Here is a 26,269-nt window from a genome sequence, read left to right on the forward strand (position 1 = left end):
TTTAAGATCTTTCTCTCTGAATCATCAGGACAGGCGCAAACTACATCAGTTTCATAACTTGTTGATCTGCAGGTTCTGCAGCAAGAGAGGACATGCAGCTAGCTTCACTATCTTTAGGGAAGGTGCCTTTTTTAAGCTACAGTACTCCAGTCTGGTAGCTGCTGAAAGTATGTACACAATACTGAGAATTAGGTCAACATGCACCTTTTTGTTGTACGGGTAACATCTCACCTTGCAGATCATGTGTACAGAAATAAATATGGTTTTAATTGAATCAAATGTTTTTTTACTTGACCATTATTAAGTTGACCTTTAAATGTAAAAAAATTAATGAACGATCAACGTTAGTGAAAACATTTCTTATCTTAAGTAGACTACATGGTCACTTACTGTTAAATTGTATTGCTCATTCACAACACCTGATTTGATTCTTGCAGAGCTTGCAGAGTTACTTCATACAGGGATCCCACCCAATTCTAAGGAATTTAATAATGAATCATGGGAGTTGATCATAGCCTGATCCCAGATCTATTTGTGCTGTCTTGCCAACTCCTATGGTCATTGTCATGCCGAATGTGACGTGTTTGACAGCACAAACAGATTTGGACCTAAACAAGGCTAGGGAGTTGAGTCCATTAATAGTCATCCTAAAGACATGTCTTTTCCTCTGAGTGGATGTGGCCATTGCAAGCTGGCATTCCTCTGTTTGAAGACCTTTGACACAGTGCCATCCTCTCACAGGAAGGACTGATGACCTATTGCATGGTCTGAACTCAACAACATGTGTAGCTGTTTTTTTTTTGGTCTTGAGGAGCACATATCAAGCACTCTGCCAGCCTGTAAAGGGTCTAGTGTTGGCACTTGAAAATGTGAGCATGTGCCATCCAGTTAGGCAGATGGTCAAGCTCTCCCATAGTAGCATATTATGTGGTATTACTCATATGTGGTATTCACATTTATTTTCATATGAAAGTATTTTTTTGTCTTTCAGCTTGAAAAATGCAAAATGATAGAATGTATACAGAGGCCTCGCACTAGTAGGTGCTGGCCTGGTGTGTACAGGTGTTTCAGTTAATAGTGTGTTCTGCAAGAGAGCTTTGTAATCATGTTGAAGCCAGGTGATAGATATTGCTGTTGTTTTATTACCTCACCTTCATCAACCATCATGCAAAGACCTATGGTCCATTGTAAAACATTATTTGAAGTGTCGTGTTGTATTGATATGGTGTATCTAGTGTCCGGATGTATTGATATGGTGTATCTAGTAGAAGTCAACCGATTATGACTTTTCAACGGCAGTGCCGATTATTGGAGGACCCCAAAAAAGCCGCTACCGATTAATCGGCCGATTTTTATTTATTTCTTTGTAATAATGACAATTACATCAATACTGAATGAACACTTATTTCAACTTAATATAACACATCAATAAAAATCAATTTAGCCTTGATAATAATGAAACATGTTTAATTTGGTTTAAATAATGCAAAAACAAAGTGTTGGAGAAGAAACATGAGAACATATGAAAGCTGGTGGTTCCTTCAATATTCCAAGGTAAGAGGTTTTAGGTTGTAGTTATAGTATTTTTAGTACTATTTCTCTCTATACCATTTGCATTTCATATACCTTTGACTATTGGATGTTCTTATAGGCACTTTAGTATTGCCAGTGTAACAGTATAGCTTCCGTCCCTCTCCTCGCCCCTACCTGGGCTCGAACCAGGAACACATCGGCAACAGCCACCCTCGAAGCAGCGTTACCCATGCAGAGCAAGGGGAACAACCACTCCAAGTCTGAGCAGTGGTAGGCAGCAGCAGGCTCGTAATCATTCATTCAAACAGCACTTTCCTGCGTTGCCAGCAGCTCCTCGCAATGCTTGATTCACAGCGCTGTTTATGACTTCAAGCATATCAACTCCTGAGATTAGGCTGGCAATACTATAGGACCTATAAGGACATCCAATAGTCAAAAGGTATATTGAATACAAATGGTATAGAAAGAAATAGTCCTATAATTCCCACAATAACTACAACCTAAAACTTCTTAACTGGGAATATTGAAGACTAATGTTAAAAGGAACGACCAGCTTCCATATGTTCTCATGTTCTGAACAAGGAACTTTTTTACATGGCACATATTGAACTTTTACTTTCTTCTCCAACACTGTGTTTTTGCATTATTTAAACCAAATTGAACATGTTTTATTATTTATTTGAGACTAAATTGATTTTTATTTATGTGTTAAAATAAGTGTTCATTCAGTATTGTTGTAATTGTCATTATTATATATATATATATATATATATATATATATATATATATATATATATATATATATATATATATATATATATATATAACGGCCGATTAATCGGTATCGTTTTTTTGGGTCCTCCAATAATTGGTATCGGCGTTGAAAAATCATCATTGTTCGACCTCTACTATTGATGTGGTGTATCTGGTGTCCGGATGTATTGATATGGTGTATTTGGTGTCTGGATGTATTGATATGGTGTATCTGGTGTCTGGAGGTATTGATATGGTGTATCTGGTGTCTGGAGGTATTGATATGGTGTATCTGGTGTCCGGATGTATTGATATGGTGTATCTGGTGTCCGGATGTATTGATATGGTGTATCTGGTGTCCGGATGTATTGATATGGTGTATCTGGTGTCTGGATGTATTGATATGGTGTATCTGGTGTCTGGATGTATTGATATGGTGTATCTGGTGTCTGGATGTATTGATATGGTGTATCTGGATGTGTTGATGTATTTGTATGGCGTATTTGGTGTCTGGAAGTATTGCCGTAATGTGCAATAAAGGTATTGTACCACAAAACTCTTACTCTGTTCTGTTCCAGGTACCTGCTGGAGCAGGACTTCCCAGGCATGCGGATAGGCCCAGAGCCCACAACGGATGGCTTCATCGCTGTCATGTACGGGGAGAACGAGGGGATTGTCCCTGGTAACGCTCTGGTGGTCGACCCCAAGAAACCCTTCCGTAAACTCAACGCTTTTGGAAACGCTTTCCTCAACAGGTAAAGTGGACAATTTTTGTTTATTACTGGTAACACTTTACATGAAGTTGCTCTTAGAAAGCTGTTACTACATTATGTAACAACAATATTGAAACCATAGTAATTGCAGTATTACTACACAGGTATAAGCATAAAATCACATTACACAATTTAAAGGATCTCTGTGGGTGTAAGATCTTCTCAATATCAAGGGTTACCCACAAGGTTAAGACATTTTCTTAGATATGAGTATTGATTGATTACAACCAGACACCACCTCCCACTGCCCCTGTCATGTATTATGGGTTCATATTATCGTTTATCTTACCTACATTTACCTCCCTCTCTCACTTTGTCCTAATAAATATGATATTGGTGACACGGGGGCCCTGTTCATTATAACAGCTGTAATAAGTAATTATTCTTGTGAAGTGAGAACACATATTTGAAATTACATTTTTGTTTCACATTGTAGGCATTGTTTTGTTGAGGACATTCATCCAAGCATGCATTCCTGCATGCAGTGCAAAATAACACGTGCTTTTTCCTCCCTGTAGTTACAAGGTTTGTTGATTTGTCCCCTATGTTCCCGAGAGTGATTTACAAAGCAGATCCAGTTAGTTTATGTAATCATGATTTTTTTTTAACTGAGGGAGGTTAGGGATAGTTTTGGTAGTTTTGTCCCATTGCTTCCTGTCAGCCCAGCGTTTGACATAGCTGTTATTTTCTTCCACAAACATTTAGGAGGAAGCAGTGACTTTGTCACCTTTCGTTAGTTGTAGTGCACACTATCTGTTGTTGGCTTGGCTGTCTGTTGTTGGCTTGGCTGACTGTTGTGGGCTCAGTCAAGAGTCTCTCATAGATATAATTTTAGCCAAACAACACTTGGCCGAAGCATGTTTCCTTTTTCCAGATATTTATAATCCAGGGGAAATGGGTAAGTACTTCTATGACCGTTGCCCAAGTTAAGGTCAAAGACATTCCTGACAGAACAGTGGACGTCTCCTCCTTTCCAGAGAACCTCCGACAAAGCTCATTGTTTCCCGGGCACGTTAATGTGCGTCACACAAGATATCACTTGGAGTATGTCCCCCCACCCACCCCCCACCCAACTGAAGTTATTTTACATGGATGAATTCATAGCCTTTAAATTGGAGCCACACCACGTACAGAACCAGTCACAAGTTTGGACACACCTACTCATCCAAGGATTTTTCTTTATTTTTACTATTTTCTACATTATAGAATAATAGTGAAGACATCAAAACTATGAAATAACACATATGGAATCATGTAGTAACCAAAAAAGTGTTAAACAAATCAAAATATATTTTTTATTTTAGATTCTTCAAAGTAGCGTACCCCTTTGCCTTGATGACAGCTTTGCACACTCTTGGCATTCTCTCAACCAGCTTCACCCAAAATGCTTTTCCAATAGTATTAAAGGAGTTTCCACATAATCTGAGCACTTGTTGGCTGCTTTTCCCAAACCTTCTCAATTGGGTTGAGGTCAGGTGATTGTGGAGGCCAGGTCATCTGATACAGCACTGCTTCACTTTAATTATTGGTCAAATAGCACTTACACAGCCTGAACGTGTGTTGAGTCATTGTCCTGTTGAAAAGCAAATGATAGTCCCACTAAGCGCAAACCAGATGGGATGGCGTATCGCTGCAGAATGCTGTGGTAGCCATGCTGGTTAACCTCTCTAGGATCGTTCGGGACGCTAGCATCCCACCTCGCCAACAGCCAGTGAAATTGCAGGGCGCCAAATTCAAAACAACAGAAATCTCATAATTAAAATTCCTCAACCATACAAGTATTTTAAACCATTTTAAAGATACGCTTCTCGTTAACCTCTAGCGACGAGCAATCCCGTATCCGGGAGCGTAATCATAGCCTCAAGCTCATTACCATAACGCAACGTTTCCTATTCATGAAAATTGCAAATGAAATGAAATAAATATATTCAAACACAAGCTTAGCCTTTTGTTAACAACACTGTCATCTCAGATTTTCAAAATATGCTTTTCAACCAAAGTCTACACAAGCATTTGTGTAAGAGTATTGATAGCCTAGCATAGCATTAAGCCTAGCATTCAGCAGGCAACATTTTCACAAAAACAAGAAAATCATTCAAATAAAATCATTTACCTTTGAAGAACTTCGGATGTTTTCAATGACGAGACTCTTAGTTAGATAGCAAATGTTCATTTTTTCCAAAAATATTATTTGTGTAGACGAAATAGCTCCGTTTTGTTCATCACGTTTGGCTAAGAAAAAGACAGGAAAATGCAGTCACTTACAACGCCAAACTTTTTTCCAAATTAGCTCCATAATATCGACAGAAACATGGCAAACGTTGTTCAGAATCAATTCTCAAGGTGTTTTTCACATATCTATTCGATAATCTATCAGTGGTGGCAGTTGGCATCTCATTAGAAGCAAATGGAAAAATACTGCAGCTGGAGATTACGCAATAATTGTGACGGAGGACACCAAGCGACCACCTGGTAGATGTAGTCTCTTATGGTCAATCTTCCAATGATATGCCTACAAATACGTCAGAATGCTGTCGGCACCTTGGGGAAGCGACAGAAAGCCTAAGCCCATTCGTGGCCCATTCACAGCCATATAAGGAGTCATTGGCATGAGGCGGTTTCAAAAATTGCGGGACTTCCTGATTGGATTTTTATCTGGGTTTTTTCTGTAACATCAGTTCTATGACACTCACAGACAATATCTTTGCAGTTTTGGAAACGTCAGAGTGTTTTCTTTCCAAAGTTGTCAATTATATGCATAGTCGAGTATCTTTTCGTGGCAAAATATCTTGTTTAAAACAGGAACGTTTTTCATCCAAAAATTAAAATAGCGCCCCCTATATCCAAGAAGTTAATCCAACCACAGTGTCCGATTTCAAAAAGACTTTTCAGTGAAAGCAGAACATATCATTATGTTAGGTCAGCAACTAGTCACAGAAAGCATTCAGCCATTTTCCAACCAAAGAGAGGTGCCACAAAAAGCAGAAATATAGATCAAATGAATCACTAACCTTTGACGATCTTCATCAGATGACACTCCCAGGACTCAATGTTACACAATACATGTATGTTTTGTTCGATCAAGTTCATATTTATATCCAAAAACCTCAGTTTACATTGGCGCCATGTTCAGAAATGCCTCCAAAACATCCGGAAAAATTGCAGAGAGCCACATCAAATAACAGAAATATTCATTAACATTGATGAAAGATACATGTTTTACATAGAATTAAAGATAAACTTGTTCTTAATGCAACCCCTGTGTCAGATTTTTAAAAAGCTTTACTGCAAAAACACAATATTCAATAATCTGAGAACAGCGTTCAGCCACAAAAGCAAGCTATACAGTTACCTGCCAATTTGTGGAGTCAACAAAAGTCATAAATAGCATTATAAATCTTCACTTACCTTTGCTAATCTTCGTCGGAATGCACACCCAGGACTCCCACTTCCACAAGGAATGTTTGTTTTGTTCGATTACGTCCATATGTATGTCCAAATACCTCCGTTTTGTTAGCACGTTTAGTTCACTATTCCAAAGGCACAATGCGCGAGTGCAAAATCCAGACGAAAAGTCAAAAGAGTTCCATTACAGTTTGTAGAAACATGTCAAACAATGTTTACAATCAATCCTTAGGGTCTTTTTATAATAAATCTTCAATAATATTCCAACCGGACAATAGCGTATTCATTACAGAAGAAGAAGAATGCACGGCGTGACCGCTCAGTAAACAACTGATTGACCTCAGCCTAATCCACTGGTTGAAACAGCTTTTATTCAACCACCTTCCACAATAGAAGCCTCAAACAACTTTCTAAAGACTGTTGACATCTGCTGGAAGCCTTGGGAAGTGCAATCTGGCCCCATAGACACAGCATATTGGATAGGCAATCACTTAAATGAAACTACAAACCTCAGATTTGTCTCAGGTTTTCACCTGCCATATGAGTTCTGTTATACTCACAGACATCATTCAAACAGTTTTAGAAACTTCAGAGTGTTTTTTATCCAATTGTCACGTTCGTTGAATGGAGAAGACCAAGGCGCAGCGTGATGTGAATATATTCTTCTATTTATTAATGAAGAAACACTAAACAAACTATACAAAACAACAAAACGAACGTGGCACTATATATAAACAAGTGCAGACACAGGCAACTAACCATAGACAATAACCCACGAAATACCCAAGGAATATGGCTGCCTAAATATGGTTCCCAATCAGAGACAACGATAAACAACTGCCTCTAATTGAGAACCAATCTAGGCAACCATAGACATACATAACACCTAGACTAGTAAACACCCATAGACATACAAAATCCCTAGACAGGACCAAAAACACATACATCACCCATGTCACACCCTGACCTAACCAAAATAATAAAGAAAATAAAGAATACTAAGGTCAGGGCGTGACACCAATACTACTAATAATATGCATATATTAGCATCTGTGACAGAGTAGCAGGAAATTAACTCTCAAATTTGGACTCATCAGACCAAAGGACATATTTACACCAGTCTAATGTCCATTGCTCGTGTTTCTTGGCCCAAGCAAGTCTCTTCTTATTATTGTTGTCCTTTAGTAGTGGTTTCTTTGGTTTTTGCGACTGCACTTGAAGAAACCGTCAAAGTCCTTGAAATGTTCCGGATTGACTGACCTTCATGTCTCAAGATAATGATGCACTGTCGTTTCTCTTTGCTTATTTGAGCTGTTTTTGTTTGCCATAATATGGACTTGGTATTTTACCAAATAGGGCTAACTTCTGTATACCACCCCTACCCTGTCACAACACAACTGATTGTCTCAAACGCATCCACAAATGAACTTTTAACAAGGCACACCTGTTCATTGAAACGCATTCCTCATGAAGCTGGTTGAGTAGAGGTCGACCGATTAAATGGAATGGGCGATTAATTAGGGCCGATTTCAAGTTTTCGTAACAATCGGAAATCAGTATTTTTGGATGCCTATTTTGAAGATTTTTTTAAAAATGTAAAAACTTTATGTAACGAGGCAAGTCAGTTAAGAACACATTCTTATTTTCAATGATGGCCTAGGAACAGTGGGTTAACTGCCTTGTTTAGGGGCAGAACGACAGATTTTTACCTTGTCAGCTCAGGGATTCAATCTTGCAACCTTACGGTTAACTAGTCCAACGCTCTAACCACCTGCCTCACGAGAAGCCTGCCTGTTACGTGAATGCAGTAAGAAGCCAAGGTAAGTTGCTAGCTAGAATTAAACTTATCTCATAAAAAACAATCAATCAATCATAATCACTAGTTAACTACACAGGGTTGATGATATTACTTAGTTTATCTAGCGTGTCCTGCATTGCATATAATCGATGCAGTGTGCATTCGCGAAAAAGGTCTGCCGTTGCTCCAACGTGTACCTAACCATAAACATCAATGCTTTTCTTAAAATCAATACACAGAAGTATATATTTTTAAACCTGCATATTTAGCTAAAAGAAAGGTTAGCAGGCAATATTAACCAGGTGAAATTGTGTCACTTCTCTTGTGTTCATTGCACACAGTCAGGGTATATGCAACAGTTTTGACCGCCTGGCTCATTGCGAACTAATTTGCCAGAATGTTACGTAATTATGACATAACATTGAAGGTTGTGCAATGTGACAGCAATATTTAGACTTAGGGATGCCATCCGTTAGATAAAATACGTAACGGTTCCATATTTCACTGAAAGAATAAACGTTTTGTTTTTTCGAACTGATAGTTTCCAGATTTGACCATATTAATGACCTAATGCTCGTATTTCTGTGTGTTATTATGTTATAATTAAATCTATGATTTGATCGAGCAGTCTGACTGAGCGATGGTAGGCACCAGCAGGCTCGTAAGCATTCATTCAAACAGCACTTTGGTGCGTTTTGTCAGCAGCTCTTCGCAATGCTTCAGGCATTGCACTGTTTATGACTGCAAGCCTATCAACTCCCAAGATTAGGCTGGTGTAACCGATGTGAAATGGCTAGCTAGTTAGCGGGGTGCTCGCTAATAGCGTTTCAAACATCACTCGCTCTGAGACTTGGAGTAGTTGTTCCCCTTGCTCTGCATGGGTAACGCTGCTTCGAGAGTGGCTGTTATCGATGTGTTCCTGGTTCGAGCCCAGGTAGCGGCGAGGAGAGGGATGGAAGCTATACTGTTACACTGGCAATACTAAAGTGCCTATAAGAACATCCAATAGTCAAAGGTATATGTAATACAAATCGTATAGAGAGAAATGGTCCTATAATTCATATAATAACTACAACCTAAAACTTCTTACCTGGGAATATTGAAGTCTCATGTTAAAAGGAACCACCAGCTTCCATATGTTCTCATGTTCTGAGCAAGGAACTTAAACGTTAGCTTTCTTACATGGCACATATTGCACTTTTACTTTCTTCTCCAACACTTTTTTTGCATTATTTAAACCAAATTGAACATGTTTCATTATTTATTTGAGGCTAAATTGATTTTATTGATGTATTATATTAAGTTAAAATAAGTGTTCATTCAGTATTGTTTTAATTGTCATTATTACAAAATAAATTTAAAAACCCGTCCGATTTAATCGGTATCTGCTTTTTTTGGTCCTCCAATAATCTGTATCGTAGTTGAAAAATCATAATCGGTCGACCTCTAGTTGAGAGCATGCCAAGAGTGTGCAAAGCTGTCATCAAGGCAAAGGGTGGCTACTTTGAAGAATCTGAAATATAAAATATGTTTTGATTTGTTTAACACTTTTTTGGTTACTACATGATTCCATATGTGTTATTTCATAGTTTTTATGTTTTCACTATTATTCTACAATGTTGAAAAGAGTTTAAAAAAAAATGTTTTTAACTTGAATGAATAGGTGTGTCCAAACTTTTGGCTGGTACTGTACATGGCTGCATACTACTGTCATGACATTGGCCTGCGGGTAGGTCTATGACAGTCATAAATACCTCTTCTCCCCGTTTTTCCTCTCTCTACCCTACTAATGTTACATTTGCAAAACCCTTGGTTAACATAGAGATTCTGGGAACATCAGAAGGTGGGGGGAAATGAACTATATTCTGGTAATCCGACCAATTGAGCATATGCGGTGGTTCTTAATGAATATGATGTCAGTTCGGTTGTCATCTGAGACATTCTCATCAATGATAAGATGACATAAACTCTACAGTGGAAAGTCTACACATCAGAGTTATCGGATTCACATGGAATTGTTGTTCAATTTAAATGTTTGAATATGAAATTATTTGTGATGGGATGAAATGTGATTTTAGCTTCTAAAATGTGAGATTTGGGTTTTCATAAGGTCATGGGCTATAAAACTTTTCAAACACGCCCTCCTCTCCCTTCTTATATAAAGCCTTGACGAAAATATAACCTCCTGTTCTGAGGATGTATGGACGATGGTTCGATGTCAGAATGGTTCAGAACGAAGCCAACATCAGCGTGAGCTTTGGTTGCGAATGGTATGAACTTTGAACTCTTATTCACTACAGAAGTGATACCTCCTAGTCGTTGAGTTAGCAACAGCAGATGCAAACAAGGGTTAGGAAGGAACAGACAGAGTATCCCGTCTACCACGCAACGACGTTACTACAATGTATCCAATTGACCACCAGAGACATTTTTCAAAGGACAAAGGACTCGGTTTGGCAACACGACCTTCCATCTACCACCAACCTACCGAAGCGCGGCTCAGAGTAAATATTTATTGCATTTTCCTTTTCCAAATGGGCAGTAATTTAGAATGCATAAGATACTGTATTTACGATAGCACAGCTTCGCCCTTTGTTCCTCAGTCTTCCCGCTCTTTCACTCAAACCCGGCCCTTTTCTTTTGTGTAACAAGCTGTCATATCTGTTCCGCCCGCTAGGGACGTTTTTCTTTATGACGTAATTTGTAATCAAGTTATGATGTAATTATGTGTATGTCTAATTCTGTGTAATTACTTAGGTATTTAGGAAATAAATAATTAAACCCAATTTTGAATTGCTGATTCAACTTGTGAGCCAGGGTTCGTGCAGATAACCAAGAATTTACAAATTTACAACTGAATTAAGATGACGATTAATATTGACTGCTATTGATGTAAAATATTACTAGGTCTTTAAGAGTTTATTCGGAAGATAACAGCTCTATAAATATTATTTTGTGGTGCACTGTCTCTCTTGTTAATCACGTTTACATGATTAGCTCAATCAGAAATTATTTTATAGCATAGCATGTCATATCACTTAATCCGGCATAGCCAAAGACATGACATTATATACTACATTCTAAATCCTTCCTACCAAAAACAATAGACATTCAGACAGGTAAGGGCCTTGCTGCCAACCAGACAGATATACAGCTATCATTAACACTATATTTCCATCAGATCTGATTGAATGGTTGAATACTCATCACTGTTTCTCCAAATCAAAAACATACCAAATGTAGAAAAAGCATTGGATGGGGTAGAAAAGAAAACGTCTCAATATTTTTTGGGACAACATAAGTTAAAATCGGGGTGTTTTCTGTAGCTGGCCTTCGTGTCTATTACGAGTGTTGTGTTTTCTTCTCTATTGTATTTTTAATACTAATGCTACTCTGTTATTTTCTTTGCTCCTGTATTCTTGTAGGTTAATCTGCTCCCAGATGCCTAACCAGGTCCTCCAGGGCATTAGTATAATTGACACACCAGGAATCCTGTCTGGAGAGAAGCAACGCGTTAGTCGAGGTCAGTAGCTAGCTATCAAGCTGAGATGTGACATTGATACAGGAGGATGGACTACACTGCCAAAATACTTTAAGATGTACACTTCAGCCACTCAATGTTGCTTTTATTAACATCAACCACCCTTTTAAAACTATAAATCATTAAACTACCCAACTTGGAGAGCTATGGTGGTACTTTTCTTTAAGAAAGAATAGTCATTTTGATTGTGGTGGATCATGTATCAAGTCTATCCTTGTTTGTATACATTTTACAGATGCACATTTTTCACATACTGGCATTTTTGTATTCTACAGTGCAGTAAGGGCAAATGGGTAGCTATCAAGTGTGTTTCAAGTGTCAGAGCATGGGTTGGAGAGCTTTATTAAGTGTTTTGTGTAATTCACCAGCTAGATAAGCAGCATGTTCATGCTCTCAATATGTACAGGATCTCACTGTAAGCCAGCTGTGTGTCATAATTGTACAAATATTACATTGAATAATATCATCACCATGAAGCACCAATGGTACAGCATGATGCAACACCTCCAGGGCTCTAGCTATGTTTTCTCCCGAATTGGAATCCAACAATGGATTTCTAAGCCTCCACTGGAAACCCTGAGATATGAAGTCATACCGTAGGCCTTGTTAGCAGCCCCACTCAAGTTTCCTCCATGTTGAGAAAATGATGGTAACCTCAACCCTATTTTAGATATTAGGGTAATCATGTGCTGCCCTGTTCTCACTTTCTTTTCCTCTTTTTGAAAAACCACAAGGTTTCTGATATGAAAAGCTGTCAAGAAAAACGATACTTATAAGACAGAAACATTGGGTGCAATTACAGAAGTGTTAGGGCCATTTGGGACGCATACCATGGAGATTCTGGGCATTCTTCTACTTCTGTTCCTGCTTTTCTCTCTGTGTACAGCTGAGGTTGCAGCCATTTCAACATGATTTTAATGGTTCATAGCATCATGACATCAGTAGTTTTCATGTTGAGTTATATTATACATTTTTACACAGAGTAGGCCTTTAATATGATCAATAACGTCATGGCCAAGTGATATAATTCATGACCACTGGACTTGATGAACTCAGAGTAGTTGTCATCAAAATAAAAAACGGGTGTTGATATCTTTCCAAGTTCCAATGATTCAAATTAGTCATGCAGAGGAAGTTTGTTTCATGAGTGTCCTTCAGGCTACTATACCGATGTCCGCTGTCTCTCACGTCTCTCACGTCATTACAGCATTGACTGTTCCCACACTCTCCTCTCTCTCAGAGCTCCTCCTAGCTAAATGACTTGGCCCAGTCTGGCTGCTTGCATTCTTTATAGCCTTGTAACCCCTGTCATTGTCTGTGATTATGAAAATAGAGCTGGAATGGATAGTTGCCATTTTACTGGCTCCTGACTAATTTTAGTGTTTTTATTTTGCGACGATCTTAACTTTTTTGGACGTAATATATATATATATATATATATATTTTTTTTTTTTACCTTTATTTATACGGGTTCTTTCTAATTTAGATAATATCTCTTTTCCAAGATAGACCTGGTCCAATAGCAGCAGGGGGAACAACGTTTCAGACAAAACAACTTACATTAACACAACATTAAACAAAACTATAAACACACATACAGTACAACAATTACATATTACGTTAAAAACACAAACATCTTGACTAAAAACAGCTGGCCTAAAAACAATTACACTCTTCTATGATATATACATCGATCAAGTGTTTAAACTCCACCAACGAAACTAGATCATCACATTTTAAAATGTTCAGGAGAGAATTCCAGGACCACGGTGCTGAGTAACTATAACTATTTCTACCAAGACCTGTTCTAATTTTTGGTTCTGTTAGAAGCAAATCAGAATGGGACCGTAATTTATATTTATTTACTGACCTGACTAAAAAAAGAACAGAGATAAAATGGCATTTTACCCATTTTGTCCTTATAAATCAGTGTATACCAGTGTTTAAGCCTACGCAATGTTTCCACCGTCGTTTCCTATGACTGAAAAGAAAACGTATAGAAATCAGAACGGTGATCACCAACCTCGATTTGGATGAAGATTTCTACTTCAACGAGTCAGGGGTGCAGGACATACTGCTCACCCCGGACCAGGCCCTAAGAGAGGCCGACGTGTGGGCACCCTGACACAGCTACTATACGTCGGCGAGTACATAAACCACCTTTACCCTCCGTTCTATTGGCGAGTGTACAATCACTGGAGACCAAATTGGACGAGCTGTAGACCATACTATTTACCAAGAGAGTTTTCATCGATGTTTTTCTATTTATCACCACAAACCGATGCTGGCACTAAGACCGCACTCAACGAGCTGTATAGGGCCATAAGCAAACAAGAAAATGCTCATCCAGAGGAGGCGCTCCTAGTGGCCAGTGATTTTAATGCAGAAAAACTGAAATCCGTCTTACCTAATTTCACCTGTGTAACTAGAGGCGGAAAAACTCTAGATCACCTTTACTCCACACACAGAGATGCATACTAAGCTCTCCTTCGCCCTCTATTTGGCAAATCTGACCATAACTGTCACGCCTTGATCTGTTTCACCTGTTCCTGTTATTGTTTAGACCCCCTCCAGGTGTCGCTTATTTTCTCCAGTGTATTTATCCCTGTGTTTCCTGTCTCTGTGCCAGTTCGTCTTATATGTTTCCAAGTTAACCAGCGTTTTTCCCGTTCTCCTGCTTTTTGCATTCTCCTTTTTCTAGTCCTCCCAGTTTTGACCTTTTTTGCCTGTTTCTGGACTTTGTACCCACCTGCCTGACCATTCTGCCTGCCTTGACCACGAGCCTGTCTGCCACTCTGTACCTCCTGGACTCTGATCTGGTTTTGACCTTTTTGCCTGTCCATGACCATTCTCTTGCCTACCCCTTTGGATTAATAAACATGCATTTGGGTCTCGCCTTGTGCCTTGATATGAACTATTTCCTCCTGATTCTTTCTTACAAGCTGAAAAGCTCAAACAGGAAGTACCAGTGTCGCGCTCAACACTAAAGTGGTCCATTGAAGTGAATGGTAAGCTACATTACTGTTTCGCTAGCACAGACTGGACTATGTTACAGGATTCATCCAATCGCATTGAGGAGGAGTTTACCACATCAGTCTCGGGCTTCATTAACCTTTGACTGCAGTGGGATAATTCAGGGTCGCACAAAGTGATTCTTGGTAGCGTTAAACAAATCTACTTTGAAACAAAAGTATACACCTCACACACATGGTTGTGGGTGTAAAAAAAGACCTGTACCATGTCAGATGTAGAGTTGAAATGTATACACTTTTGAGTTTGCCTCCCAAATGTGCACTTTATATACGTCACAGAAGACGGAAATATAACAAAACTGTTTATCAGATGTGGCAGGTCTTGCAAACGATCACGGATTACAAAGGGAAACCCAGAAGCGAGCTTCCCAGCGATGCAAGCCTACCAGATGAGCTAAATACCTTCGATACTCGCTTCGAGGCAAGCAACACTGAACCATGCATGAGAGCACCAGCTGTCCCGAATGACTGTGTGATCACGCGCTTCGTAGCCGATGTGAGTAGGACCTTTAAACAGGTTAACATTCACAAGGCCATAGATTACCAGGACGTATACTCAGAGCATTCGCTGACCAGCTGGTAAGTGTCTTCACTAACTCTTTCAATCTCTCCCCGACCCAGTCTGTAATACCTACATGTTTCATGCAGACCACTATAGTCCCTGTGCCCTTGAACGCCTAGGTAACCTGTCTAAATGACTATCACCCTCTTGCACTTGCATATTTAGCCATGAAATGCTTTGAAAGGCTGGTCATGGCTCACATCTATCAGGAATCAAGGTAAGACCCAGATGCAGACACGTCGAGTTGACAATGGTTTCATATTCCAACAGGGGCAGGCAAAAGACAGGTCAAGGCAGGCAGAGGTCAGTAAACCAGAGATGGGGCAACGGTACCGGATGGCAGGCAGGGTCAGAGTAGACAGAAGTCAACAATCCAGAGGTTGAGCAAAGGTACAGGTCGGCAGGCAGGCTCAAGGTCAGGGTCAGGCAGAGTGGTCAGGCAGGCGGGCTCAGAGAGTCAGGACAGGCAAGGGTCAAACCCAGGATGGCGAGAAAAAGAGTGACTGTGAAAAGCAGGAGCAGAGAACATAGGTATAAATGCACAGGGGATAATGGGTAAGCTGGGCGACATCTGGAGAGGGGTGGAGATAATCACAAAGACTGGTGAAACTGATCAGGGTGTGTCAATATCATCTCAGACAACTTGGACCCACTCCAATTCACATACCGCCCCAACAGATCCACAGATAATGCAATTTTCTCTTTCCCACCTGGACAAGAGAGACACCTATGTGAGAATGCTATTCATTGACTACAGCTCAGCATTCAACACCATAGCGCCCTCAAAGCTCATCACGAAGCTATGGACCCTGGGACTGAACACCTCCCTCTGCAACTGGATCCTGGAATTCCTTACAGGCCGCCCCCAGGTGGTGAGTGTAGGCAACGACACATCCATGCTGATCCTCAACACGGTGGCCCCTCAGGGGTGCGTGTTCAGTCCTCTCCTGTACTCCCTGTTCACTCACAACTGTATGGCCGCTCACTATTCCAACACCATCATTCAGTTTGCAGATGACACGGCGGTGGTAGGCCTGATCACTGACGACGATGAGACTATAGGGAGGAGGGTCAGAGACCTGGCAATGTGGTGCCTGGATAAAAACCTCTCCCTCAACGTCAGCAAGACAAAGAAGCTGATCATGGACTAAAGGAAACAGAGGGCCTAACAAGCCCACATTCACATTTACTGGGCTGAAGTGGAGTGGGTTGAGAGCTTCAAGTTCCTAGGTGTCCACATCACTAAGGATCTATCATGGTCCACACACACCATCACAGTCGCGAAGAGGGCACAACAATGCCTCTTCTCCCTCAGGAGGCTGAAAAGATTTGGCATGGGCCCTCAGATCCTAAAAAAGTTCTACAGCTGCACCATTAAGAGCATCTTGACTCACTACATCACCGCTTGGTATGGCCACTGCTTCACATATGGCCGCAAGGTGCTACAGAGGGTAGTGCATATGGCCCAGGACCTCTATACCAAGCGGTATCAGTGGAAGGTCCTAAAAATTGTCAAAGACTCCAGCCACCCAAGTCTTAGACTGCTCTCTCTGCTAACCCACAGCAAGTGGTACCGATGCACCAAGTCCGGAACCAACAGGAACCTGAACAGACTCTACCCCAAGCCATAAGACTGCTCGAGTGCCTTCAGAAAGTATTCATACCTATTATTCCACATTTTGTTGTGTTACAGTCTGAATTCAAAATGGATTAAATAAATACAAATTCACCCATCTACACACAATACCCTCTATGAAAGTGAAAATGAAATACATATGCCATTTACATAAGTATTATCACCCCTGAGTTAATACTTTGTAGAAGTGCCTTTGGCGGCAATCACAGCTTTGAGTCGCCTTGGGTATGTCTGTATCAGCTTTGCATATCTGGATTTGGGGATTTTCTCCCATTTTTTCCTTGCAGATTTTCTCAAGCTCTGAGATGGGGAGTGGCTGTGAACAGCAACCTTCATGTCTTTCCACAGATTTTCAATGGGATTCAGGTCTGGGCTTTGGCAGGGCTTTCACATTCTTTGGAGCTTTGGAAGGACTTTCACATTCTTGTTCTGCAGCCATTCCAGCGTTGCTTTGGCTGTATGCTTGGGGTCATTGTCCTGCTGGAACGTAAATCTTCGCTCCAAGTCTAAGGCCATTTGCACTTTGAAGCAGGTTCTCATCAAGGATTTACCTGTATTTGTCTCCATTCATTGGTCCCTCTATCCTTACCAGTCTCCCAGTCACTGCTGCTGAAAGCATCCCCATAACATGATGCTGCCATCACTATGCTTTACGGTAGGCATGGTGTTAGATGGGTGATGAGCTGTGCCTGGCAGCTCTTTATATTCAGGAAAAATAGTTACATTTTTGATTCATCAGACTGCAGAATATTTTGCTTTATGCTCTTTCATGGGCCTTTTTTGCAAACTCTAGGCTTGATGTCATGTGCCTTTTTGTCAGGAATGGTTTCCGTCTGGCCACTCTCCTATAAAGCCCAGATTGGTGAAGTGCTGTAAGTGCTGTTTTCCTTCTGGCAGAATCTCCCATCTCAGCCAAGGAACTGTAGATCTGTCAGAGGGGTCATTGGGTTCACCCCCTGACCAAGGTCCTTCTTACCTGGTTGCTCAGTCTGGTCGGACGTCCAGCTCTCGGCAGAGTCTGGGTAGTTTCATATTTTCTCCATTCCCCAATGATGGAGACCACTGTGTTCTCTGAGATTTTTGCCTTGACATGCACTGTCAACTGTGGGACCTTCTATAGTGTTGTGTCTTTGGCATCATTAAACTGAAGATTGGTAGTTTATCAAATCAATTCTCTGTCATTATTATTACATGATTAAATAATCAGGTAAATGTAATTTACTAGGAAGTTGGGGCACCAAGGAAAATATTCAGATTACAAATGTATAATTTTCCTAATATAACTTTCAGATATTATAATATCTGATAAATTAGTCTTCTAATTAATGAATTATTATTTACCTCACGTTAGTCTCATTCCAAACGTGGTAAATTGTTGGTTATCTGCACCAACCCAGTCTTCACTAAGAACCATCCATACATCAATTGTCTAAATCATTTATTTATTAACTAACTAAATAATCACAGAAATGCACACACAAACAAACAAAGTAGATATGGTTACAGGGAAATGATAGGGGATGTGCCCTGGTGGGATAAACCGGTATCGTGGCTTGGTAGACAAAGTGACTGAGAAGATAAGACACTACAAAGTTGATAATTATAACCATTGAAATGCTAATCCTTTGCACATGAACGCTCACTCATTCGGGAATAATTGCAATCAATATATATATTTACGCTCAGTGTGTCGTCATGATCTCTGTTGGAAGTTCATCCGCCCCTCTCTCTGCGTCCCTGGAGTCTTTTGGTTAGAATGGCTACTTCAGAGTAACATTCAGAAATGTTGTTATAGAATAGATGTTTCGGCGGTTGTCGGCCTTCGCATTCAATGGTATAGAATTCCTAGCTGCAGACTAGTAATTAGTATCAAAGATTTTCTCTTATTCTGTCGGATTGATAGTCTCAGAGTTTAACCACAAGGTATGGTTAAAACTCTTTTGGGATAGGGGGCAGAATTTTCAATTTTGGATTAATAGCGTGCCCAGAGTGAACTGCCTCCTACTCTGTCCCAGATGCTAATAATGCATATTAGTATTAGTATTGGATAGAAAACACTCTGAAGTTTCTAAAACTGTTTGAATGATGTCTGTGAGTATAACAGAACTCATATGGCAGGCGAAAACCTGAGAAAAATCAAACCAGGAAGTGTGACATCTGAGGTTTGTAGTTTTTCAAAGAAAAGGCCTACCGAATACACATTGGGATATGGATAAAGTTGCACTTTCTACGGCTTCCATGAGATGTCAACCGTCTTTAGAAACTTGAATGAGGATTCTACTATAAAGAAGGGGCTCATGAGACCTGTTTGAGTCAGTGGTCTGGCATAGTGCCTTGGTCTCATGACGCGCGCTTTCGGCAGAGTTACCTCTCGTTCCAGTGCTTTTCTTCAGACATAGGAATTCTTCGGTTGGAACATTATTGATGTTTTATGTTAAAAAATATCCTAAAGATTGATTCCATACATCATTTGACATGTTTCTAAAGGACTGTAATGGAACTTTTCAAGTTTTTGTCTGGACGAAGTGCCTGCACCTCATGAAGATGGATTACTGGGCTGAACATGCTAACAAAAAGTGGCTATTTGGACATAAATTATGGACTTTATGGAACAAATCAGTCATTTATTGTTGAACTGGGATTCCTGGGAGTGCCTTCTGATGAAGATCATCAAAGGTAAGTGAATATTTATGGTGTTATTTCTAACTTCTGTTGACTCCAAAATGGCACATATTTCTCTGGCTGGATTGGGCTCTGAGCGCCGTTCTCAGATTATGCTTTTTCTGTAAAGTTTTTTAAAAATCTGACACAGCGGTTGCATTAAGGAGAAGTCTATCTTTAATTCTGTGAATAACAGTTGTATCTTTTATCAATGTTTATTATGAGTATTTTTGCAGAATCACCGGATGTTTTGGAATCAAAACATTACTGCACGTAACGTGCCAATTAGATATAAATATGCGCATTATCGAACAAAACATACATGTATTGTGTATCATGATGTCCTATGAGTGTCATCTGATGAAGATCATCAAAGGTTAGTGATTAGTTTGATCTATATTTCTGCTTTTTGTGACTGCTATCTTTGGCTGGAAAATTGGCTATGACCTAACATAATCATATGCTGTGCTTTCACTGTAAAGCATTTTTTAAATTGGACATGATGGGTAGATTAACAAGATGTTTATCTTTCATTTGCTGTATTGGAATTGTTAATGAGTGAAGGTTACATATTTCGACAAAATATTTTTGAATTTGGCGCGCTGCATTTTTGTTGTCGAGGGGTTCCGCTAGCGGAACGCCTGCCCTAGTAAGGTTAAAAGATTCAGCAATCTACTCAAACCTTAGTCCTCTCATGGTAATCGAGGTAAGCTGGCCTAATAAGAAATCCTTCAGGAGGGAGTTATAATCGTAACAGTAGAAAGGGGCTGTCCCATGACGCCAGATCAATGTCTGTGCTCATGGGGCGGGCCATTGATTTAGTTAAACTCCAAAGGGAATTGGAGTTTCTTTCATTAAACAGTTTAAATTCATATTACATAATTTCACAAATAGTTTCGTCTTTACTCATTCATTTTATACAACAATTAGATGCAAGCCTCACAACTGAGACTCTTGTATAAACAGAGTTATGGTAATGTGGCTGTATTGTCTCTCATGAGTTTCACAAAATTGTACAAAACGGACTAGTTCGTAGCTGGATTCTACCCCGGCCATGTACATATTCTCCAAAACATGGAGATTGTTTAGTTCTCAAGTTATGTGATGTGGAAGAGGTTCCTTTGTTCTCCTGTGAACCTCACTCTGTCTATACTCTGGCCATGAGGAGAGAAACTCCTCTAGGAATATATGACCTGCCTAACAGAGCCTGGGTGTAGGCGGAAGAGAGAGAGGGGGATGGTGCTTGCTGTACCCAAAGAGGGCCACGTCATGACAATAGGCAGTTGTGTTTCTTTCTAAATCATGTCTGAACAATTGAGTTGGCCACAGGTGGACTCCAATCCAGGTAGTGACATCTCAAGGATGATCAAAGGAAATGGGATGCACCTGAGCTCAATTTGGAGTGTCATAGCAAAGGGGTGTGAATACTTATGTAAATCAGATATTTCTTTAGTCAATTTTCAACATAAAAAAAACATTTAAAAAAACATTAAAACATGTTTTCACTTTTTCATTATGGGTTATTGTGTGTAGATGGGTGAGAGAAAAATCTATATTTAATAAATTTTGAATTCAGGCTGTAACACTACAAAATGTGGAATAAGTCAAGCGGTATGGATACTTTCTGAAGGCGACTGTAAATAGTTAGTCCGGGTAGCTATTTGGTTAACTATTTAACTATCTGCATTAACGCTTTTTACACGAACATTTTTGACTCACATACGCTACTGTTAATTATCGGTCACTATTCCTCGTAATATGTACATATTAGGGATGCACCAATATGATATTTTTGGCCGATACCAATATCCAATATTTTCTTTGCCAAAAAAACTTGATACAGATACCGATAAACAATATTTAAAAATGTTGCAGCCTTTTATGCATTCTAGTACAGTTAAATAGTTTAAACAAAGTGTCATATGTTCATGTGTTCAGTTAGAAACAGATTGTTTAATAACTTGTAAATGAGAAAAATGACAAATCCATTAATTTTTATCACAACACAGACATTCATGACACAAATTTTAGCTGCCACATATTACAAAGATGGTTAATTTGTTGGTGGCTCTTCTTACTATCCAATCTTGACTGTATGGAGAAACTTAAAATGCTTTGAAAGAAATATTGGATTAAACTAAAATGCAGTTAATAATTTTAGCTGACTCTAGGCTGTCGTAAACTGCTATAAATGGCTTAAAGTTAAACTTAAAGTTTTCAAATGTGCTCAACTGACTTGACTAGTAAAATGCGAGCAAATTTACAACACATCTCATCTTTCATTTAGGAAATTAAAAAATAAACAAAAGAACAAAACTGCTTTGTTTTAAATTAAATTAAACTCTTGACCTATACGAGCCATGAATAAACAGCAGAAAAGCCATAGGACTTAGTCAATTTATTTCCAGTGACTCTAGATGTCTGGGTTACATTATGACTGTCTAATTACAATTGTAACATTTGGGGAAGAAAAACTTTTAACAAAGAGGACCAGCTCGGCTTTGTCGCAAGAGAGTCTTTGTTTTTTTTGTCTACAATGTGTGAAGCTGCACTGAAAAGGTGCTCACTGTCCACACTAGTACAGGTGCTTGTTACTTCTCCAGTATCCAAATGCATCTTCTTTCGTGGGAATAGTAGGTTCTGTCAAGTATGATAGTATCTGCAAATAATGGGAGGGGGGGGGGGGGGTTAGTACATTTAACATATTGCATTATTCCTGCATTCCAAAGTATCATTAGGCATAGATCAACATTGGCAAATGTTGGCTGATGTAGTAACAGAAAATAAAAATTCAACGCGTCTCTCTCTCACAGAGATGCACGCACACACACACAAACACACGTATGTCCCCATTACCAATAAAACATAATCAACACCTATGGGTCTCCCGGTCGCGGCCAGCTGCGACAGAGCCTGGACTGGAACCCAGAATCTCTAGTGGCACAGCTAGCACTGAGATGCAGTGCCTAACCCCAAGGTCTGTGTCGGCAGTTTGTTGAGCAGGCGTTTCAATGCCATGACAGAGGGTATCACGTCTGCTGCAGACATAGTTGATGAGCTTATTTCTCCAGTCAGTTGTTCTAATGGAGCTAGGAGTGTATTCATTCATGTTTTCAATGAGTCCACTGGTTTGTACTGATTGTTGCAGGTAACTCATAGCTAGCTACATACACACCAAGTACTCATTTCTGTTCCAGCTGGCTCTCCATCATGTAAAAAGTACTCTTCCATCTGGTGGAAATGTCTTGTTTAAGTCTTTTTGTTTTCACTCCAAGCTGCTCCTGTATTGCTCGCAGGCGGCTGTATGCTAACTGTGAGTGTTTAACATAACCCACTATCTTCCTACCTGTTGCCACTGTCAGATGTGTGGGCCAAAACACCTTCGTTCACAGCCAGTTGCAGCGTGCGTGCCATGCATGGCAAACTGACGACTCCGCATTCTTCCAAAGCCTTTGTCATGTTACGTGCATCATCACGTAGCACAGCGTGTACTTTGTTCTTGGGGATTTTCCAAGTTTCAAACATGTTCTCAAATGCAATTGAAATGGCAGCAGCGGTATGAGAACCAGAACATTCTTGAGCATGCAATACGGCTTTCCTCAGTACGGAATCCTGGTCGACCCACTGTGTTGTCAGTCTCAGCATGCTCATTTTATTGACAATTACATGAAGTTGATGCAAAGAGTCAATATTTGCAGAGTTGACCCTTCTTTTTCAAGATCTCTGCAATCCGCCCTGGGATGCGGTCAATTAACTTCTGGGCCACATCCTGACTGATGGCAGCCCATTCTTGCATCATCAATGCTTTGAGTTTGTCAGAATTTGTGGGTTTTTGTTTGTCCACCCGCCTCTTGAGGATTGACCACAAGTTCTCAATGGGATTAAGGTCTGGGGAGTTTTCTGGCCATGGACCCAAAATATCGATGTTTTGTTCCCCGAGTTCCTTAGTTATCACTTTTGCCTTATGGCAAGGTGCTCCATCATGCTGGAAAAGGCATTGTTCGTCACCAAACTGTTCCTGGATGGTTGGGAGAAGTTGCTCTCTGAGGATTTGTTGATACCATTCTTATTCATGGCTGTGTTCTTAGGCAAAATTGTGAGTGAGCCCACTCCCTTGGCTGAGAAGCAACCCCACACATGAATGGTCTCAGGATGCTTTACTGTTGGCATGACACAGGACTGATGGTAGCGCTCACTTTTTTTTCCAGATGCCCCAAACAATCGGAAAGGGGATTCATCAGAGAAAATGACTTTATCCCAGTCCTCAGCAGTCCAATCCCTGTACCTTTTGTAGAATATCAGTCTGTCCCTGATGTTTTTCCTGGAGAGAAGTGCCTTCTTTGCTGCCCTTATTGACACCAGGCCATCCTCCAAAAGTCTTTGCCTCACTGTGCTTGCAGATGCACTCACACCTGCCTGCTGCCATTCCTGAGCAAGCTCTGTACTGGTGGTGCCCCGATCCTGCAGCTGAATCAACTTTAGGAGATGGTCCTGGCACTTGCAGTCTTTTTTGGGGTGCCCTGAAGCCTTCTTCACAACAATTGAACCGCTCCTTGAAGTTATTGATGATCTGATAAATGGTTGATTTAGGTGCAATCTTACTGGCAGCAATATCCTTGCCTGTGAGGCCCTTTTTGTGCAAAGCAATGATGACAGCATGTGTTTCCTTACAGGTAACCATGGTTGACAGAGGAAGAACAATGATTCCAAGCACAACCCTCCTTTTGGAGCTTTCAGTCTGTTATTCAATCAGCATGACAGAGTGATCTCCAGCCTTGTCCTCATCAACAGTCACACCTGTGTTAACGAGAGAATCACTGACATGATCTCAACTGGTCCTTTTGTGGCAGGACTGAAATGCAGTGGAAATGTTTTTGGGGGATTCAATTCATTTGCATGGCAAAGAGGGACTTTGCAATTCATTGTAATTCATCTGATCACTCTTCATAACATTCTGGAGAATATGCAAATTGCCATCAATCAAACAGAGGCAGCAGACTTTGAAAATTAATATTTGTATCATTCTCAATTTTTGGCCATGACTGTACGCAGAGCCGATGCCGATGTTGCCATTTTTAACTAATAGCGTCCGATTCCGATATGCTTACCGATTTAACGTACATCCCTCTTACATATAGTTGAAGTCGGAGGTGTACAAACAATTAGGTTAGAGGCCTCTTCTTATGGCTTAGATTCCGGGATCGATATGACAACCGCCAGTGAAAGTGCAGGGCTTGGCGCCCTTCAAAACAACAGAAATCTCATAATTAAAATTCATAAAGTTAAAGGTATTTTACACCATTTTAAAGATAAACTTGTTGTTAATCCCACCAGTGTCCGATTTCAAAAAGGCTTTACGACAAAAGCACACCAAACGATTATGTTAGGTCTGCACCTAGTCACAGAAAAACACAACCATTTTTCCAGCCACAGAGAGGAGTCACAAAAAGCAGAAATAGAGATAAAATGAATCACTAACCTTGATGATCTTCATCAGATGACACTCATAAGACTTCATGTTACACAATACATGTATGTTTTGCTTGATAAAGTTCATATTTATATCCAAAAATCTCAGTTTACATTGGCGTGTTACATTCAGTAATGTTTTGCTTCCAAAACATCCAGTGATTTTGCAGAGTTGATGAAAATACAAGTGTTATGCATGGAACATTAGATAAACTTCTCTTTAATGCAACCGCTGTGTCAGATTTCATAAAAGAGTTATACTCATTCAAACAGTTTTAGAAACTTCAGAGTGTGTTCTATCCAAATATATATCCTAATCTAATAATATGCATATATTAGCAACTGGGCCTGAGTAGCAGGCAGTTTACTCTCGTCACCTTATTCATCCAAGCTACTCAATACTGCCCCCAGCCATAAGAGGTTTTAAACAGCTTATAAAATTCCCAAAAATGATGTCATGGCTTTAGAAGCTTCTGATAGGCTAACTGACATCATTTGAGTCAATATAATGTTTACATACCCTACATTATTCATCTCATATGTGTACGTATATACTGTACTCTATATCATCTACTGCATCCTTATGTAATACATGTATCACTAGCCACTTTAACTATGCCACTTTGTTTACATACTCATCTCATATGTATATACTGCACTCAATACCATCTACTGTATCTTGCCTATGCCGCTCTGTACCATCACTCATTCATATATCTTATGTACATATTCTTTATCCCCTTACACTTGTGTCTATAAGGTAGTAGTTTTGGAATTGTTAGCTAGATTACTTGTTGGTTATTACTGCATTGTCGGACCTAGAAGCACAAGCATTTCGCTACACTTGCACTAACATCTGCTAACCATGTGTATGTGACAAATAAAATTTGATTTGATTTTTAGGTGTACCTGTGGATGTATTTCAAGGCCTACCTTTAAACTCAGTGCCTCTTTGCTTGACATCATGGGAAAATCAAATGAAATCAGCCAATACCTCAATTTCCAAACACTTGAAGGTACCATGTTCATCTGTACAAACAATAGTACGCAAGTATAAAAACCATGGGACTACGCAGCTGTCATACCGCACAGGAAGGAGATGTGTT

The 26,269-nt window shown here is 39.8% G+C and overlaps 1 protein-coding gene across 1 annotated transcript in view; it reads left to right on the forward strand.

Moving 5' to 3' along the window:
* The window catches only part of LOC124045319 (EH domain-containing protein 4-like), a 38,081-nt gene that overhangs the window by 1,773 nt on the left and 10,039 nt on the right, over positions 1-26,269 (forward strand). Inside the window, exons 2-3 of the mRNA XM_046364619.1 lie at positions 2,865-3,041; positions 11,688-11,785. Coding sequence (XP_046220575.1) covers positions 2,865-3,041; positions 11,688-11,785 — 275 coding nt within the window. The remainder of the gene's footprint in view (positions 1-2,864; positions 3,042-11,687; positions 11,786-26,269) is intronic.

Source organism: Oncorhynchus gorbuscha, linkage group LG10, assembly GCF_021184085.1.
Source record: "Oncorhynchus gorbuscha isolate QuinsamMale2020 ecotype Even-year linkage group LG10, OgorEven_v1.0, whole genome shotgun sequence".
NCBI lineage: Eukaryota > Metazoa > Chordata > Actinopteri > Salmoniformes > Salmonidae > Oncorhynchus > Oncorhynchus gorbuscha.